The 19,929-nt window shown below is 32.6% G+C and overlaps 3 protein-coding genes and 1 pseudogene across 3 annotated transcripts; 3 read left to right on the top strand and 1 right to left on the bottom strand.

Annotated features, from left to right (window-relative positions):
* The first annotated feature begins 135 nt into the window (after positions 1–135).
* LOC121211461 (uncharacterized) lies at positions 136–543 on the top strand. Its single transcript, XM_041084228.1, has one exon. The coding sequence runs from the start codon at positions 136–138 to the stop codon at positions 541–543; it is 408 nt and encodes a 135-aa protein (XP_040940162.1).
* On the top strand, positions 444–4,566 carry LOC121211052 (uncharacterized). The gene is made up of 2 exons (XM_041083258.1): positions 444–555; positions 2,255–4,566. Exon 2 carries the CDS (start codon positions 3,605–3,607, stop codon positions 4,421–4,423), a length of 819 nt encoding a protein of 272 aa, XP_040939192.1. The 5' UTR covers positions 444–555; positions 2,255–3,604; the 3' UTR covers positions 4,424–4,566.
* Positions 4,567–7,145: 2,579 nt separating this feature from the next.
* Positions 7,146–12,678, top strand: LOC107946591 (autophagy-related protein 16-like; annotated as a pseudogene).
* LOC121211053 (vignain) lies at positions 10,139–12,634 on the bottom strand. The gene is made up of 4 exons (XM_041083259.1): positions 12,184–12,634; positions 11,352–11,587; positions 11,125–11,265; positions 10,139–10,511 (listed from the first exon to the last, which is right to left on the bottom strand). The coding sequence occupies exons 1-4, from the start codon at positions 12,632–12,634 to the stop codon at positions 10,248–10,250; spliced, it is 1,092 nt and encodes a 363-aa protein (XP_040939193.1). The 3' UTR covers positions 10,139–10,247.
* Positions 12,679–19,929: the final 7,251 nt, after the last annotated feature.

Consider the following 19,929-nt stretch of genomic DNA (forward strand, 5'->3'; position numbering starts at 1 on the left):
ACCTTTAAGGGTTCTTCGAATCAAACCTTCAAGAATCACAGCAAAAAATTATTACCCTAATCCCAACTTTCTTCACTTATTTTTTGGAGTTTCCAGAGTCAGGCTCACTTCTTTGGACCTTTCTTCTATGCAAAAATGGCATATCTCATGCACGAACTCCTCAAAAACAAATCAACTCAAAGATTCATCCTATCTCTCAAAACCCCACAACACCAACATCGACTCTCAAAAGTTAGCCCTTCACTAATCCCTCAACAAACTCACCATTTTTCATTAATCCAACCTGAAAATTCCCTTGAAAATGACAAATCTACTGAACCCTCGAAGTTGTACCCAAGTTTCCCGTTTGGGTATTTATTGAACCCCGTTAGCTCAATTGGGTTTGACACAATGGCTATCATGGAGGTCGAGCAGGAGGAAGTAGAAACTGAGGATGATAATGCCGGAAAAGCATGGGCAGATAGTGTGAAGAAGAAGAGGAAGAAGAAGATGAACAAGCATAAATACAAGAAACTCAGGAAGCGTCTCAGGAGAAAAACATAGGCTTTCTCTCTGGTGAGAATTTCACGGAGAAGTTTTATTTCCTGTCTTTTTTTTTTAATAATTTATTCAAATATTTTGGAACTAGATGATATGGGACTAAATTTTCCCTTCGTATTTTTTTGAACAAAACTTGATTTGAGTTGAGGATAGGAATGGAATGTTTGAGAATTTTCACATCCGATGACAATAAATTAGCTCAGCTGAAATGAGTCAGCTTACTAACATTGACAGGAACGATTACCATCATACAATTTTCAAAGATAATTGAATACAATGAGTTTGACATTCGAATCTTAATATCCACGAAATCCTTTTATCTTACCCTCGGACTACGACTTCCTTTGTAAGAACTTGACTATTTCCTTCTCTGCATTGTTGTTTAATTTTTTTTTTTTACTAGTATGAATGAATCGTACCTCACATATGGTGGAAATTCTTATCACAGTTGAGTATGAATTAAGATGTCAAATGTCATAGGATAAACAATGAACAATTGACATGAAGTGATTTATGCATATGATATGATTGATTTCTTCTTTATTGGATATGGGACTAGGATTGACTGGAGATGAAAAAGTGTATATCAGGCAAAATCATTCTCAAATATTGTTGTTTTTCCGATATTTTTCTTATTTTAATGGTGTGAAGTTGATGTCCTTCCTTTAGATGGATCTCATCCACTTTGGTTTCCCTTTATTCTTTTATGAAACTGATACTTTTGTTGTCAACTAAACTTTTTGACAAAGATTGTGTTGCTAAGTTAAGGCTATTTAGAAGGTAGCTAGGAAAGAGCTAACTCTTAGGACTGATGCCTGTTGGTCTTCGAGTAGAATGAATATGGTTTTTGTTAGATTCTATGTTGCTCAGATTCTTCATTTTGTTAGAAGCATTTTTATCCGACAAATATCGGTATATGGGTATGGGGATGTAATCCTTCAATGACTATTCAAATACATGGAAAAACTTAGGGGGAAAATGGGCATACTCCTGTCGGAATATACCCAATCTGACTCTCACACACGAATCCGAATAACATAGGTTGAATGAGTTAATAAATTGGTAGAGAATGTAGGTTGAGGTTTCAGGTAATGTAGAATTTCAATTCAGCTATGATTGTCTGTTTTCCAAATAAGGGAAAATGACACACTTGAAGTTTAGCTGATTACACCGGTTGGGTTAATATAGTTTATTGTCCTTCTACTCATGCAAGTTTCGAGTGTTGCTGTCTTACCAAAGGAAGCTAAGCCAAATAAGATAGAATCACCATTGCGAATTCAGTCCTCATTAACCCCGAGTGTCGCTGCCTTATCAATGGAAGCTAAGCCAATTAAGTTAGAATCACAATTGCAAATTCACTCCTTGTTAACCCCTTGACTAATAAAAAAAGATCAGATTTCTTTGTTTTTGTGTCCTGGATTAATCAATTCATTCAGTATTTATATACTTGGCATTTGGTGTTTTCTTCATGATTATTTGATTGGTTCTCTCTACTTTCTAAGGTCTTTAAATGTAGAACATTTGGGTTTTGCCCAAAGCAGATCGAGATTAACATTTGGGTTTTGCCCAAAGCAGATCGAGATTGAATTTCAGAATTTGCATGCTCGTCTGTTCTTTGTATTGTGTGACTTGTAAATGACTAGTTTTTTTACTGGTATCTTATAATATACGAAATGATAGTTTATATTTGCCTCTTATTTTGGGCATAAAGCAGACATATTAACATCCAAGTCCATGCCGGGTGGTTTAGACTTTGAGAGGTTTCCTTGTAGAATTTACGAAAAGATTGAAGTCTCTGTTTTTAGCATCCATGGGAATCATTTACCTGCAATTAGTTGGTGATTTGAGCTGAATCACATATAATAAAGCATTTATATGTGACTTGTTTATTTGTGTGTACAAGTTATTTGGATTGATGAAGAGGTTGGGCATGGGGAATTCCATGATGCTCAGACATGATCTTCAGTGATAGTATCAAAACTTACCCTTAATTTCTGTCATCACTTGTATTTCCAGCACAGGCATGCTAAATTTTTTCCTAAGTTTTTCCTATATATTTGGAAGATCCTACCTCCATATGGCTGTTCACGTGTATGTTAGGGATGAAAAACCACTTTGGTTCTTGTTAACAACCTCTGGAAGATGAGCTTGAATTCTATTAGCATGAATCATGGTTATACACATAAAATACAAAATGGTATGATATTGGTCGAAACTCTTTTATAGAGATTGGGTTAAGGCATTTAAGCACCAAAGTGACATTAAAAGCAGGCAACATTGAACCAATTTTGAAGAAGTAGTCATATATATCCATTAGTGCCGGGGCTCTTATCACTATTCAATGAAAACGTAGCAGCTCTGATTTCTTTGTTGGTTACTAGTTTGTCTATATCCGGTGGTGCTTCACTGGATAAAATCTCTTGCGAACAACCACTAACCTTTGCGTCTGCAGTTCCAAGGATGAAGCATAACCAGCTTCTACCATTTGGATCATGCCATTTTTACTCTCCTTTCCAGTATACATGCAATATCCATCTTTATAAAGCTTAAAAAGTTGATTTGCAAATTACTATGTTTCAAAACGCAATTTAACCCTCTTACATTCCAAGACAGAATAATGATGATTGAGAGTTTGGAGGTGAAGTCCCTAAGGTATAATCATTTGTTAAAATGCTCTTATATATTACAAGCTGTGTTTCCATTATCAAGTGTAGGGGCTTTTTCTAACAAACTGTAATTCCAGAAGTTAATGATCTCCCATTATTTTTATATATGCACCACCCACCTTCAAATAAAGAAGAAATTAAGCATCGCTTTGTTGATATGTCTAAAACTCGTGAAGTTGGAGAAGAAACCTGTGAAAACAATATGTATAATTCATTTGTCATGTGATCTCTTTTAAGGCTATTTATTACTATTGTAGATCTCCAACTATATCACCCTAAACCGCTCCAAATTTAATCCATTCACGTTTTAACAACCGATTTAATACACTTTTTCTTTATGCTAAAAAGTTGGATTGAATTCAAACGCTGTGTGATAATACTCACAGTTCATCGACCCCATGAAAGATCTATCCTTCTTCCTTTTGAAGAACTCGGTTGGGGCCAAGATGAAGAAAGGGATTCGTAATTTTTGCAATGGTGATGGCTCCACCTCCACTCTTAACCAAAACCGAACGGACCACGGCGGGGCCGGTATTATTACTTCGTCCGAATTGGTCGCTCCGCCATCGGTTATTGCCTCGAACACCACGGCGCAAAGCCCTCCCACAACGTTGGAGGAGATGATCTTAAGGTTAGAGCTGGAAGAAGAGCTTGCTAGAAAATCAAAACTGAATGAATACTACAGTGAGAATTTTCGAGGTGGTCGGATGTCTTGCGTCAACAACTCCGACATACTACGGTCTGCAAGGAATGCATTGAATCAGTACCCTCGTTTTTCCCTCGACGGGAAAGATTCCATGTACCGATCATCGTTTCGAAACCCTGAAAAAATCAATGGAAGGAACTCGGTTTGCTGCGATCATGGATTGAGAGAAAGGTTTTACAAAGCTTCATGTTTGCCATCAACTTTGGGTGGCGAAACTGTGATTTGGTGCGAACCAGGAGTGGTGGCGAAGCTGATGGGATTGGAGGCGGTGCCGGTGACGATTAGTCGGAGAAAAGATCGAAGTAATCAAAAACTTGGTTCTGTGATAAAGAGACAGAATCTTCGGAGGAGAGGTGAGAGACATGAAATGGAGCGAAGAGTGGGCGTGGAAGAAGATTTCAAGAGAGGTAAGGTGGGTGGTTGTTCCAACTCAGGCTACTGTGTGATGAAACCAGTTGTTGTTGGGGCAGCAAATGGTGAAGGTGGATGGCCAACCCGACGTTTCCTTTAGATTATGCCTTCTCTAATCCGGGTTATAACATCTAATACCAGTTGTTCTCTTATTTATATCAAAGTATATGTTGAATATAGATATATAACTTTGGAAATCAATCTTCCTCTTTATTTACCTATAGTTTCTTTTTCTTTCTTTTTTCCCTAAACGATGTCGGATTTTGTTACATTGTAAGATATGTCTGGCAAAAAAAGATACACACTCTCTCTCCTGATTTATTGGAAAAATATAAATTTAAAATTATAACCTCAATTTGTGATGGTGGATTAATTGGTGCAAGAATTCAGCTTGAATCGGCTCCATTATAGTAGATTAAACGCTTGATTATAATCGGATTTGTTTTACTTAATAAAAAGAAATTAGTTGTATTAAGCCTATGATATTTGTGCTCAAACCAATTTCAATTGTGATATCTTTGTAGATCAAGTACAAAATGTTTCCGTATTAGTTCACGGTGACATCAGCCCCACTTTCGCTCCACCTTTAAATTCTTTAGTAATAAGATCAGATAGATTACTCAATTTTTAGGGATGTTCGTAATTTTGTCGCTAAATTTTTAAGATATTTTTATTTTAGTCACTCAACTGTTAAATTCTTAACAACAATTAACTTATACACACTACGTCATATTCACACATTTATATTAGTCCCCCCAAAAATATATTGCTTTAATAATTGTCAAATTGTACTTGTTTATCTCCTTGCCAAAAGTTTTATTTTTTTCAATATTAAAATTTTAAATTTCAAAAAATTAATTAAATAAGTTATTGAAAAAAAATTTTATCTCTTGATAGAGTCGATCAATTTTTTACTATAATATTAAAATTAATTAATTTAGTCTCTTTTTAAATTTAAAAAATTTATTTAATATGAAAACATAAAATAAAATTTTAAAATTTAGAAAGAGGTTAGTTTAATTAATAATTTTATAATAACAAATCGGTTAACATTATCAAAGGAAAAAATTTCTAACAATTTATGTAATTGATTTTTATGTCTTGAAATTTAAATTTTTAATATTGAAAAAAAATTTAGAATTTTTGGCAATGCGATAAAAAAGTACAATTTGACAATTATTAAAGCAATATATGTTTAGTTTAATCCTTTCAAAAATAATATATTTTGAGTGACCAAAATGAAAGCAACCTAAAAGTTGGATGACAATGAAAATGTGAACATGATATGGCGTGTATAGTTAACTATTGTTAGAGATCTAATGATTGCATTACTAAAATAAAAGCGTCTTAAAAATCGAGTGATGAAATAGCAAGGTTTTCATTTTAGGTGATTAAAAGCACCCTGAAAGCTGGGTGACCAACTAGATAGTTTACTTATAAGAAATTTACATTATTTTCTCTTTCTTTCTATTATATCCCTATTTGACTTATATACGTGGCAACGTGAGAAGTGACTTGAGAAGTAACCATGGATGACCGTTCACCTTTCATTATTGACTAGTCATCCAGTGACCAAATACCTGTATGCCTCAAACCATAAAGCCAATCATTGTGGGCCACCCGGTCCTCTATTAGGCTACTAGCTATTAGCAGGTACGCACTTGTCCCCACCATTAAGGGACCACCCTTGCCTGACGACAACCAACAAGTAACAACCTTGCCACCTAGTCAACCACACGATTGGGCCACCACTCGTACTATCAATGACATGGCACCACCAGGCATAGGGGTCTTCCCCTTATAAAAGCCTTAGGCATGAGGATGAAAGGATCCTTTCCCTTCCTTTAGCAACCTTAAGCATATTACCTAGCATAAAGTTTCCCTCTCCTCTCTTTATCTCCTTCACTCCCCTCACATACATTGACTCTCGTATGATTTAGGTGAATTGACCTCCTTATTGTTACCACCATCTCTTCTTGCTTCCTCCCTCCCTTGTTAAACACCAATACAAACACTTTCTTTAATAATGGACCTTTAAATTATTTTAAATATTTTTTATATTTATAAATGAATAATTTAAAATAATAAAGTAATAGATTATAGAGAATCAAAAGTATATTAAAATTTATTTATAAAAAATATTTAACAAATGAATTGTAAAGCGGTGAAATGTTTATATAAAAATCCTTATGGATATTAGGTTTAATTCCAATGTTTGATTTCTTAGTTGTTATATTTAACCATTTTATATAAATTTATACGAATAAAAATATTGTAAAAATATTAGTTTATTTAAAAATAGCTTTAAATTAATGTTGAATTGATTTAGGAAACTAAATTCAACAAGAGATTTTATAAATGAAAGAAAAAAATAAAAATAAGAATATATTTATAATAATGATTTCTTAATTAAATTATAGATAGAATAGTAAAGTACTTATGATTAAACATGTCATTTTTGGATTCACATTTGATTTTTAAATTTAAACATTTTACATAAAAATAATAAAAAGATAAAATTATTATTGTATTGATATTTTCATGATCGAGTTGGCTTAAGATATCAACTCAGTTAATCATGTTTCATACAACATAGAAGCATATCATTAAAAATTAAAAATATTTTTTATTTAATTTTAATTTTTTTACGTTATTAAATGTGATAAACTTAACAAATAATTTTATCATTTTAATAAACAAAAATTACATAATCTATAAAATATTATGTAATATTATATAATTAACAATGGGCCGAGTGCGAAATGTTGAGGTCCGAACCCTTTTTCTTTGTACCAAACCCGTTTTGTTGTCCAAACGGTGACGGATTCGGAAATCTTGGATTGGATGGATGGTTGAAGTGTGTGGGAAATTGAAAGCGTGCCGGGAAAAGTTTCATTTCCTGGAAAATACCATCGGATCCGATTTTCCTGGAAAAGTAACTCATCGAACAATTCTCTCTTTTCTCCATATCGCCTTCATTTCAATCTCTTGCTAAAGCAATTCCGATTTATGAATCGATTCATCCACCATATAAACTCAGCTAGCTTCCGATGTAAGTCAAATCAATTGAACTAAAGAAATTTTAGAACATACTGTTCTTTGAGCACATGAAAATGTTGCGAATTCGATTCAATCCAGTTGAATTATGTTTTCTTTCGTTCAATGTTTATTGAAAGTAATCTTCGACATACTAATTGTTCGAAACAAATTTGATGTTCAATCTTATTTTCAGGTGGCAAGAGGAGGTAGCCAAGCAAGCTATAAAGCACGCATTGAAGGCGCTTAAGAAACGACATTTAGTCGAAGAAGGAGCTCATGCTCCTGCTTATATTGCTCTTTCTCGGCCAATCATTTCCCAGGTTTTCTTTCTTTTTGGGGGGCTTATTTGATCGTTGACGATGTGTTAGTTGATAGTTATAAAAACAAATCTATCTGAAATTAGGAATTGGATGAATCTCTTGAGTTTTCATTATAAAAGATAGCCGCTATGCAAATAGCAATGTTAGGTTATTGGTGAATTTTGTTACAGGGTTCGGAATGGAAAGGGAAAGCTGAAAAATTGGAAGTAGAACTTCAACAATGTTATAAAGCGCAATCAAGATTATCTGAGCAGCTTGTGGTGGAAGTAGCTGAATCCAGAACATTAAAAGCTTTTCTTCAAGAGAAAGAAACTGCAATGGCTGAATTGGAGAAGGAGTTGACCCAAACGAGGTTTGATGTATCCTTATGGTTTGGCTTGCAAGGGTGATGCTCTTTTTTTAGATTTGGAGTTGATTTGAATGAATACTTGATTCATTGTTTATTAAGACAGAGATGAATACTCTCAACTAAAAACGGATTTTGAAGAAAAGGTTAGAGCGTTGGAATTATTGTTGAGCGAGTACAAGGAACTCAAAGCTCAACTAGAACAACTGACTATTAGAGCTACGAATGCAGAGGCCGAAAATAAGAGGTTAGTCGATCTTTGAATGCTTCAGAAGATGCAGGATGCTGAACTGCTTAATGTGGTATGGACGTATGGTATATTGTTTTCATAGCTACATGAAAACACGGAATAATGTATATATTGATTAGTTGTCTTAGAATGATGAAGAACTGGATTGTTATGTGCTTAACAAATAAAAGGTATCAAGCATGTGACTCATTAAGAGGTAGTTCATGCAGTAGTTAAGTTAGAACATTATACAAGTCTCACCATTGGCATTCTTTGGGACTTTTTCTTTTCAAAATTTGATGGAATAAAGGATCTTAGAACAAACATAAGTTGAGAGTTGCATTCCCAATGGATTGCACAACACTTAAGAAAATGGAATAACAAAAACGAAATGGAAAAGAGGGCCTGAAGGATTGTATTTAATCTTTAGGGTTTTGGTGAATATTGCCAATAAGATATAAAATTGAGTAGTAATGTTTCGATGATTATATTTCTTACAACTTCTTCTAGGCCCAATTTTTTTAGCATTCATTTAACTCTATCACAGTTGACAGGATATTATGAGAAAAACTGTCACTCAGAATGGTATAGCTCAACAGTCTAAAGTTGAAATCAAAAGGCCAAATATATGGGGGTATGAGGTTTGGCTTCTGCCCCTTGATTTTGACAGAGTATAATGCTTTTCAATTTGCCTGCTTTAGATAACTGATATTAGTGGTTACCTCTAGTTTTCCTTTATTTAATTTAGGCAAACGCACTCTATGAAGATATGACTGAGCGGCTTAAGGCTAGTGGTTTAGAGAAACTTGCTCAAGAGCAAGTAGATGGTATTGTCCGTAGAAGTGAAGAAGGTGCTGAGTTCTTTGCTGAATCAACTGTTCCCTCTGTTTGCAAAGACAGGATCAATGCTCATGATGGTGGTTGTGCTTCTATAATGTTTGAGTACAATTCAGTTGTTGGGGGGGGGGGGGGCAGGATCGATCTATCAAAATTTGGAATTCTAGCACTGGATCATTAGGTCATAGTCTTTTTGGCTGCCTTGGTTCTGTCCTTGATCTTGCAATTACACACGACAATAGATCCATAATAGCAGGAAGTAGTTCAAACAATTTGTTTGTATGGGATGTCAACTTGGGACATGTCCATCATACTCTCACCGGTCACACAGAAAAAGTGTGTGCCGTAGATGTGAGCAAAGTTTCAAGTCGTCATGTTGTGAGTTCAGCTTATGGTCGCACTATAAAAGTAGGGGATTTGCAGAAAGGTTACTGCACTAACACAATAATATTTCACAGCAACTGCAACGCGCTTTGCTTCAGCACCGATGGACTGACTATATGTTCAGGTCACGTCGACGGGAATCTTCGTTTGTGGGATATCCAGACAGGAAAGTTGCTTAGTGAAGTTTCTGCACATTCACTTGCTATCACATCTCTCTCTCTCTCTGTCGCGAAACGGAAATGTAGTATTGACTAGTGGCAGAGATAATTCACACAATTTATTTGATATCTGATCTTTGTAAGTTTTTGGTACATTCAGAGCAACCGGAAACAAAGTGGCATCAAACTAGAGTCGCTCGTTTATCAGTCCTGATGACAATAATATTGCTGCAGGCTCTGCGCATGGGTCCATCTACATTTGGTCAATTTCCAAAGCTGACATGGTTAGCACTCTGAAGGAACATACTGCTCCCATCCTGTGTTGTACATGGAGTGCAATTGGAAAACCATTAGCCTATGCTGATAAGAATGGGGTTGTCTGTACCTGGACATGATCCGCACGGGTTGCGCATGGAACAACTCGGAAAGCTGAAGTATATGTTTGATGCAGGTACATTCATTCTTTTTAAAGCTTTTTCATAAATTTTGAAGATCTGTAGTCTCATACAAATGTCTATATATATATCAAACATAAGCGTCGTAACATAGTTGAAGTGTAAATTATTCAATCGTAATTATGAGAACGAAGTTGGAATCAGTTGGGTAGAATTTTAGAGTTCATCTTTGGGATAAAAGGAAGGTGTTGTAGGATTAGAGGAAGAGTTCTTGATGGGATATGAAGCTTCCATTGCTATACCACAGAGACCTTGTTTGTCTTTGATGCCACGTTCCATTCTTATGTAACCTTTCTCACCCCAATCAGGTCCCCATGAGTTCTTCACTATCCAATACTTAGTTCCATCAAGGGTTGTTCCATAGCCCACTGCTGCAACCCCATGGTTCAGCTCTATTCCACATTGTCCAGTGTATACCCCCTGCAGACCGAATTTGGTTAAAATTTATAATGATAGCATTCATTTTTTCTGCAACTGTACGGAGGGATAAAAAATTTGTCCGAGATCTTTAAATCCTTAGCTTCCCATTCAACAAAGTATTGTAGATATAGTATACTTATATTACACTCAAATAGTCTTTTACTCTTTTAACCTGTGCCAAAATAAGTAGTTAGCATTTAACAATATCTAAATGAACTCTTAATATAAATCAACATTGTGGTTACATATAAGGGCTTGTGTTGGTGAAAAATCAAAAGAGAATGGTTTAATGACTTATTTAAGAAAAGTGAAATAGTTCAAGAGTCTGTTTAACCTTTTAGCCTTTTAATACTTTGCTTTGGTTCCTCCATATATCAAATCTTGGGAATTTCATTGAATACTCTAGTCACTGACCCCGAAAAATAAAGACATTCTGACCTCTACCTTGCCCACCCCACATTTTTTCATATATTATATTAATTTTATAAAACTAAATATCTAGGGACAGGGTGAATTTAATCTAAAACCACATTCAGATAAAACGACTTCAGATTCAGTTCCGAATCTGAGGGCTTGGGATTATTTAGTCAACCCTACATTCAGATAAATTTACCTCCGAGTAGAATTGGAAATCCGTACCACCAGCATCTATGGCCACTGATACAGGCTGATTTGCAACTGCTTTACGCAGAGCCTCCTCATCATTAACCGGCACGTTCTCGTGCCCATTGATCGACACCACCGGAGAATTCTCCTACACAAAACGGTCAACAGCTTCTCACCGAGTTAAATCAAATCTTAAGATGAAGTATGTTCCTTTTATCATAATATTCATTTTACCTTGGAAACGTCGCAAGTGCCTTGTTTAGCGGCGCAAGGATAATGAATCTCTGAAGTGATCCCACCTTTCTTGTTGATGAAATCAAATGCAATGTCCATTAAACCTCCATTGCACCCTTGATTTTTTTCAGTGTCACAGTCTATCAACTCTTGCTCTGATAAAGACACTAATTTATTCGTCTTTATTTGATTAATTCCTTCAACTGCTACAACACTTGAAAATGCCCAACAGCTACCTGTTAACACTTACTCCACATGTAAACATATATATATGACTAGCATCAACAGGAGAGGTTAACAATTTTAGGATCGCAACAGTAGGAGAGAAGCGGTTTTTTTTTTCCTGCTTATCCCCATTTTAGCTCAACTTCTATCTATCTATATACTCAAAATCTTACTCAAATTCGATTTTATTTAAGATTTTATCTCTGACTCTAAAACTATATATATTCAATCTTGTTCCAAGATGCAAAATTTTACTTGATGCTTTATATTATATTAATTTTACAAAATTAAATGAAATTCATGTGATAAATCTTGTAAAAGTTAAGGCATGCTAATTAAAATATATAAAAAAATAGTTACAAAATTAAAAGAGAGTTATTTTAGTGAATATTTTGAGACATGTTAGTGTATCTAAAATCATCGTTTAATCAAAAGTTGAGGCCATTTTTAAAATAATAATAATAAATCTGTAAAAGATGGGGTTAAAACATGATGATTCTGATAATTTTGCGAACCTAAATTACCAGGGTACACAATCAAAATAGATGGCGATGGTGATTAAAAGAAAAATGCAGAATGAAACAGGAAATGCATGGTGATGGCGTACCACATTGGCCTTGGTCCTTAACAGCGGTGACAGCACCTTTCTTTCTCCAATCAACGGAGGTTGGGACATTGTTCACGTTTTCATACGTGAAACTGCTTGTTCCACGGGGTGTCCCTTGGAACATCCTATGATGTCTGATCTTGGAACTGGCATAAGCATTTCGAAATTCATGGTTTGTCATGTCTGCAAACTTGTTCAGCATCAACTTATAAGGCTTGTTGTCATTATTGGTGTGGAGCACATGTTTGACATTTTGTTTAAACACGTTGAAACGCTTGTGTTTCTCGTCTAGACTCCGAGAAACCATGAGATGGCTTCTCCACCTCTCGTACAAATCCCACAGACTCTCCTCCGATGCTAAATCCTTCTCATGGAAGTCGAAACTCTCGGCTATTCCGAGCACCAGAGCCATCGCGACCACAACTGATAACACGGCATTAACCGTCTTCATAATTCCGACACAAACAAATTATGGGAATTGGGAGATGTTTAGTATAAAGCTTATATAGAAGAATGTAAGGAGAGGATTGAATAGAAGATAGAGATTGAAAAGTAGGAAGAAAATAAAAAAATGAACGAGTTACAGGTTTCTTATGGCAATCAAACAGACAATGGAGGGGTGGGGGAAGATATTAGAGATGAGGTTTTGAGATTAATGGAGGAAAAGAAGTAAGTTTCATGAACAAATTTGAGGTAGACAAGCAAAAGGAAGTGATTAAAAAAGAGTGAAAAGGAAGGGAAAAAGATGCGTCTTATTAATCAACATGCTAAAAAACTTTCGTTGCAACTGCTTTGACATTAGCTCAGAAACTAAACCTAAATGCAGTTTGAGTTGAACCTTTGCAACCAGACCTCATCAATCGTCTTTCTCTGTGAAAGGCTAAACTCAAATTAGATTTTAAGATGCTTTATTGTTTTCTTTTTTCTTTTAAACATAAACCATATTGCTCCATCTTTTCAGTTTTTGTTCAAAGTATTTCTCTCTCATATCTTCACTACTTGGAATATAATCCTTCAATTATAGAAATTTCAAAGAAAAAAACAACACATTAATGGTATCTCCTTTCTTGAAAGAATTGGAGTTGGAATCCCTCTTACCTCAAATCCAAACTGACTTTGAAATATAAAATTTGAAAAAGGTCAATCTCAATTGTTTTTCAAATCATATCGGTGGTTTGGTCGATTCAAAGTTTTTTTTCTAACTGATTTTCCAATCAGTTGTCAATCCAACTGGTTCGATTTGGTTCAAATAACATTGAAGAAGGATTGTATTTGTATGAAAGTGTTTATAAATATGATTTTTTAAAATATTCGGGTATTTTTTATTTTTTGAAGTTAAATTACAAATTGAAAAAATGAGATTACATCAACCAGACTTGAACCCTAATTATCAATATTATTTGAACCAGATTGGGAACTAATTGGTATATTGGTCCAAAAGGTGCTTTTGAACTGGTTAAATTGAAAACTGGTACAAATCGGTTGAACTAACTAAAAAATCGATTAAATCGATGGTCGAACCGATTGAACCAAGATTTTCTTTAATTTTTTAATCAAATCAATTAAATCAGTAACCTAATTGATTTCAACATCGGTCCAATTTAGAAAATTACTTGAAGCTTCAATGAAACACGTAATTACTCCTCTCTTATATTGTGGACAAATATAACTCTTTAAATATATTAGTATTATGTACTTGTCCTAATTTAAATCTGATCATTTATTGGTATTTTTACAACAAATATTGGATGCAACGTTAGTCTCATTTTCAAAAAGATAATTACCAATTTACATGTTTATATTTACGTAACAGTTGCTTGAAAGTAACTGTTTCCTTTAGTGGATTGCCCATTTACTATGGTATTCATCAGTCTACTTCTATTTAATAAAGAAATTCATTTTAAAATTTAGTTCAAATTATTATTATTTTTTTTATAAAGAAAGGATTACAAGAAAAAAAAACTGCATAAAATCGTCTAACTCCCTCAACGGAAATCTTACAAACATTCGCAATCCTTAATTTCCTGAGTGACTATCTAACTTCTTAAAAATGTGATAAATACTTAATGTGAAATCAGAGATAATAACTAAATAATCCTCCGAATTAGAGCCAAAAGGGTCAAATTATTTTTTAATATATAATTTTTTATCCATTTGACTCTTAAGCATATTTAGTTCTAAAAAGAAAAAACTAAAAACGTTTGCATCCTTACTTTAGTAAGGCATGGAAACCCAAAACTTAATGAATTCATCCACTAATTTACTTTTAAAAGGAGAGCAACCCATTTATATTTAGATAAACTATTAAAATAATTATTTTTGTTTACTTCAACTTACATTTTAATCATTTATGTTTGAAATATTATATTTTCATTACTTACATTATCATGTTGTAACATTTTAGTCACTGAGCCATTAATTATCGTTAACGGGATAACGATAAGATGACATGCCACATTTAACCATCATTTCAAACAAAAAATTTAGGTTAAATTATACAATTGATCCTCTTATTTTTTTCGTTTTGAGTAATTTAAGTTTTTTTCTTTTATGTTTTTTAACTTTCCTTTTTTTTTCCATTCTCTTTTGCTTCTACCTTTGTTTCCTCCATTCTCCATTTCTTTTAATATAGTTTTTCTATGTTTTCCATTTGTTAAAACTTTTTTATGTTTATGAAAAAAGAAAAGGCAAAAGCTTAAACCAAAATAAAACTTGTTTCACATATTCTCACCCTACAATTACAAACTCTCATCATCCATCACCACTTTATGAACCAATTTGGATCTCTCAATGACCTAGTCGACAAGCTCGCCTCACTCAAAGACCTTCCCAGTCGTGACTTATGGCAGTCCACCCTCAACAAAGTTTCCCAAGCCCGTTCCCTCAATCTCCTAACCAATTCTCACGACTACCTTATCTATCTTACCTACAACATTCTCACCCTCTCGAAATTACGTTGTTACACGGATTCTTCAAACAAACTCTACACTTTTAATGACTAAAACGTCCACTATACGAAACTTATCATCAACTTTACCCAAACCAATTTGGTTCCATGCTCCATTTCTCTCTTCGGTTCATCCATGCTCAGCTTCCAATCAAGCTTGCTTGGGAATATCCAAGAAGGTTTAAATCAATTTTATCGTTTGCTTAATTTTATTTGTCAGAAAATAAAAGAAAAGGAAATGAATAATCTACATAATTCTGTAAAAATTTGGAAATGGAAAAAATTTGTTTTGAATATAAAGAATACTTGATTAATGTTATGATTTTTTATATTGATTAGTTAGATCCAATTTTAGTTTCAAATCGAAATTTGATTAAGAATGATTGATATTCGATTTTGAGTTAAATTCAATTCAGGAATAATGTGAAAGAAACAAGGACTTAGTTTATTTGGTGGGCATTATATTTCTGCGGTGAAGAATATTAGAAGAGAGAAAAATAAAGGGGAAGAAGAAAAGGAAAATAAAGAAATAAAAAGAAAAAATTAAATTGTTCAAAAAATAAAAGGATAGGGACTAGTTTTAACAAATGAAAAACATAGAAAAACTATGTTAAAAGAAATGGAGAATGGGGAAAAACAGAGGGAGAAGCAAAAAAGAATGGAAAATAAAGAAAAAAAAAGTTAAAAGAACATAAAAGAATAAATAAATAAATTGCTCAAAATAAAAAAAAATATAGGGACCAATTGTATAATTTAACCTAAAATTTTTGTTTGGAATGATGAGTTAGCGTGCCACGTCAGTTTATCATTACACTATTAACGACAATAAATAGCTCAGTAACTAAAATGTTACAACACAATAATATAAGTAACTAAAACGTAATATTTCAAACATAAGTGACTAAAATGTAATCTGAGATAAATAAAAGTGACTATTTTAATAGTTTACCCTTTATATTTGTATAAAATTAAAATGTTAATTTTTTAAATATTTTTGGTTGATTAATATTTTAACAATATAATAGTCATATCTCATATTTTATTTATATAAATTATGTATCTTAAATTTGACATAAATTAAAATTTTCTAGCAATTTTTTTTTATGTAAACAAACTTTCTTTCATTAAATATATATATATAAAATATTTTAGGTTGATATGATAGAGATATCGGATTGGTTTGAAAATTTATATGCATAACAAGTACTTATATAGATAAATTCAACGGTTGAATCATTAAAATATTAATCATACAAAAATATATAAAAATGTGTAGTGAATCCCTCTTCTTTTAAAATGTATAATTTAACTAATTTGATATTTAAATTTCAATATACACTCAGTCGACACCGTTATTATAACAACTAAGAGGACATGAATTCAAGTATAAATGTCTTTTCCTTTAATTTAAAGGTGGTGAATGATTAATGATTGTTGATATTAGGTATCAACAAGGAAGGAGACACGGAGGAGAAAGTGGTGGTGCTAATGGAGGCCGGTTTGTTTGTCTGGGTGGAGAGCCAAAGGAGGTAAAATAGCAAGGAGGTTGAGATTGCAAAGGAGTATGCCAAGGACAACAAGGAGGCTTGAATGCTTGAGGGTTGATCCTATCTTCATCACACGGAGGGGTATTTATAGAGGAGGTTCCATGTTTGGTAGTGCTAATGTGGTGAACTTGCTATCATCCCTTCATTGTAAGATGTATGGGAAGGATATTTGTGATGGGACACATTTTATCATTCCTTCTCAACCATGGTGCAGAGTGGTTAGGCACAATAAAATTTAGTGGCCTAAAGAGTCACATTCCAAATAAAAGAAAGGGTGTCGAATGAAGACCTTCCGTAGAAAACGGATGATGAACTAAACCCTTTCAGATAAAACGAGAGGTCAGCTAGAATCAGCCTTCTAAGCCATAAGTTTCTTGATGATTAGCCAATCAATATTGAGCAACTATCTTGCTGTAGTTTATAGTTTATGATTTGCAGGGTGTTGCGAAGGGAAGCCCATTGAAAAGAAATCTCCGGCCCTTGCTTTATTCTAAAATTGGATAAACCCCATAAATATAGTTCTGTTAATGTGTCAATTCTATTTTTTATTTTTTATTTAGAAAATTTTAAGATCACAAACCGACTCTCAAATGGATCATAGCTTTAATTATGTGAAGAGTACTTGAAACGAAACATGGAGAAAGATATAATGCAATTAAATGGTAAAGCTATGACTTTTTTACCTATAAACAGACATAATCATTGATTAAAGGTAATAAAATTTTATTATATCATCTTCTTTTCTTATAGTAAGGGGGCAAGAAGCTTTGGGTTAAAACTTGTATAATGACAGCTAGCTACCAAAGCCAAAAAGGGGTAACGTGATCTATACAACACCCATTGCACATGCCTACCAATTTTATTATTCATCTCCCTTTTTACTCTATCTCCTTATTTTCTTTAATATATAAGTCCAAAAAACGTTCGATGAATTATTCGTACAATGTTTGTTTATAAAATTAAAGAAACAAGAATAAACAAATTTTTTTTATTCGTTTAATAAATAAACGGACACAAACAAAGGTGTGTTCAGTTCATTTATAGTCATGACCAAGCTTGTTTAAAAGCTCGTTTATTGATTCATTTATGACTCATTTATTCATTAATTGATATTTTCTTATAAAAATTCTATTGGTATATATTAATAAAATGATCTTAGAAGTCGTTTATTGTTGCATTAGTATATATTAAAATCATATTTAAACTCGATCCACCCATAAATATGTTTTTACGTAAAACCTCTTACAACTTGCTTGATTAAGTTGTTAACAAATATAAAATTTATGAGTCTTAAATAAAAAATTTAATATACCAAAATTTTAAAATTATTAAAATTTATTTGTTTTCTCTAAATTGAATCACATTACTACTCAATAAAATATAAACACCAAATTTTAAGAAGGGATTGTTTTGCTCACTCATCTAATGTACATGGGTTAATTTAATTAAAATGCAGTCTAAAATATAGTAGAAAAATATTTTATGGTAGTTTTATCAAAAATAACCTTTATATCAAATTAGATTTTATATAACCAATATTTTTTAAATTATTCAAACATAATCTACTCCATTCAAAAATGTATAGATATATGTATTTATCAAAGAAGTGAATGTAATTAATGTATAAATATTCGCATGAGATTTATGCTTTCCATCTACGCAAACAAGTTGATAATTAATGTAAATAAATATTTATATATGAAGCCTTTCAACCCATCATGAACTATGAGTAGAGCTCTCATGCTTCCAGTTATTAGATTTGGATAGTAAAACTTTTGTTGGTTAAAAGCATGGTTTGATCTGTCATATTAATTATTACAAATTAATTTATTCTTTTTCTTTCATTCAATAATTATTAAATAATGGAAGAGGTGCTTAGGGACCCTAATTCAATACTCTTACTGTCCAAAAAGTTGTAGGCTTTAAAAGAGAGAAAAAGAAACTATTTATCTATTAAATAATTATTATGATTGGATTATAGGGGAAGAGATTGTATGAAACTATTCCTTTCCAATAAGAGAATAACAAATCAGATTTTTCCTCTTCATTTTCAGCTTTTTTCTCCTGACAAAATTCAAATTCAACTAAAAATGGTAAAAAACATGACGAAAAATCTGATTTGTCATTCTCTTATTGGAAAGGGATAGGGATGACGTGGAATCACAGTTTCATACAATCATTTCTCTAGATTATAATATAATAATATTTTACATGTTTATTAAGTAAGACAACTATATTTGTTCAAAATTGTTTGAAGAGGTGATAAGTTCACAAATAAGATGTCATATTGAGTTTTTGAAAAGGCAAACCATTCATGTTGTTATTATTAGACTCGAACTTGTACCCTATAACAATTATGACACTTATGGGTGAGAATGTTAGTAGATGGGCATACCCAACATGCATGGCTTGCCTCTCAAGCATCCATCGTACCACTTCTATGTGAACTTATAATCTCCTCAGACAAGACTCTTTAGGTTGTTAGTAAAATTGAGAGATAAAACCTCCACTAAGAACAATAACAAACTTGTTAAGGGGCTTCCCAATTTTTGAACGCCCAAAAAAGTAAAGGATCATTCTACAATCCAAAAACAATAGTTAAAAAAAATACCACTTAAGTTGACCGCTTTCATAAATTTATACCATAAATATTATGCTAAGTTTTTTTTTCTAAAATAATTATGATCTAAAACTAAATTATATGGATCTTGGTTTGAATGGAATGGTGATTAAAACTTTTGTTAGACATCTGTTTGGTATAGGTTCGAACTATGTTACTCTCATCTTTAATATTGTATCGAAAAATCTAAACTATATAGTAAAACTTGCTTAAAAATGATAAAATTATTTCAATCATTTGATACACAAGCGGTGGAGTTTTTTTAACCCTACAAAAAGAGTTAAGAGGGTGATCCCTTATCTTTGTTTATCAAGTTAAAAAACTCTATCGTTTATGTATCAAATAATAATACTTCATTAATTCGAATTCAAAATTATAGTAATTTAAAGGGATAAATATAAAAACTGTACACATGAACTTTAATTTAATGTGCATTGTCAACATGAATTTCGATTTTATATGATTTTATACATGAAATTTTAATTTGATTCGAATTTCACAAATCACTAACAAAATTATCCAATTAACACAATTTTATGTTGACATATTCCATGCATAAACAATTATATTAACCCAATATAAAAATAAATGTATGTATTAATTTCTTTAAATGTATGCAATTGAACAAAAAT

The sequence above is a fragment of the Gossypium hirsutum genome, chromosome A12 (assembly GCF_007990345.1).
Source record: "Gossypium hirsutum isolate 1008001.06 chromosome A12, Gossypium_hirsutum_v2.1, whole genome shotgun sequence".
Classification (NCBI taxonomy): Eukaryota; Viridiplantae; Streptophyta; class Magnoliopsida; order Malvales; family Malvaceae; genus Gossypium; species Gossypium hirsutum.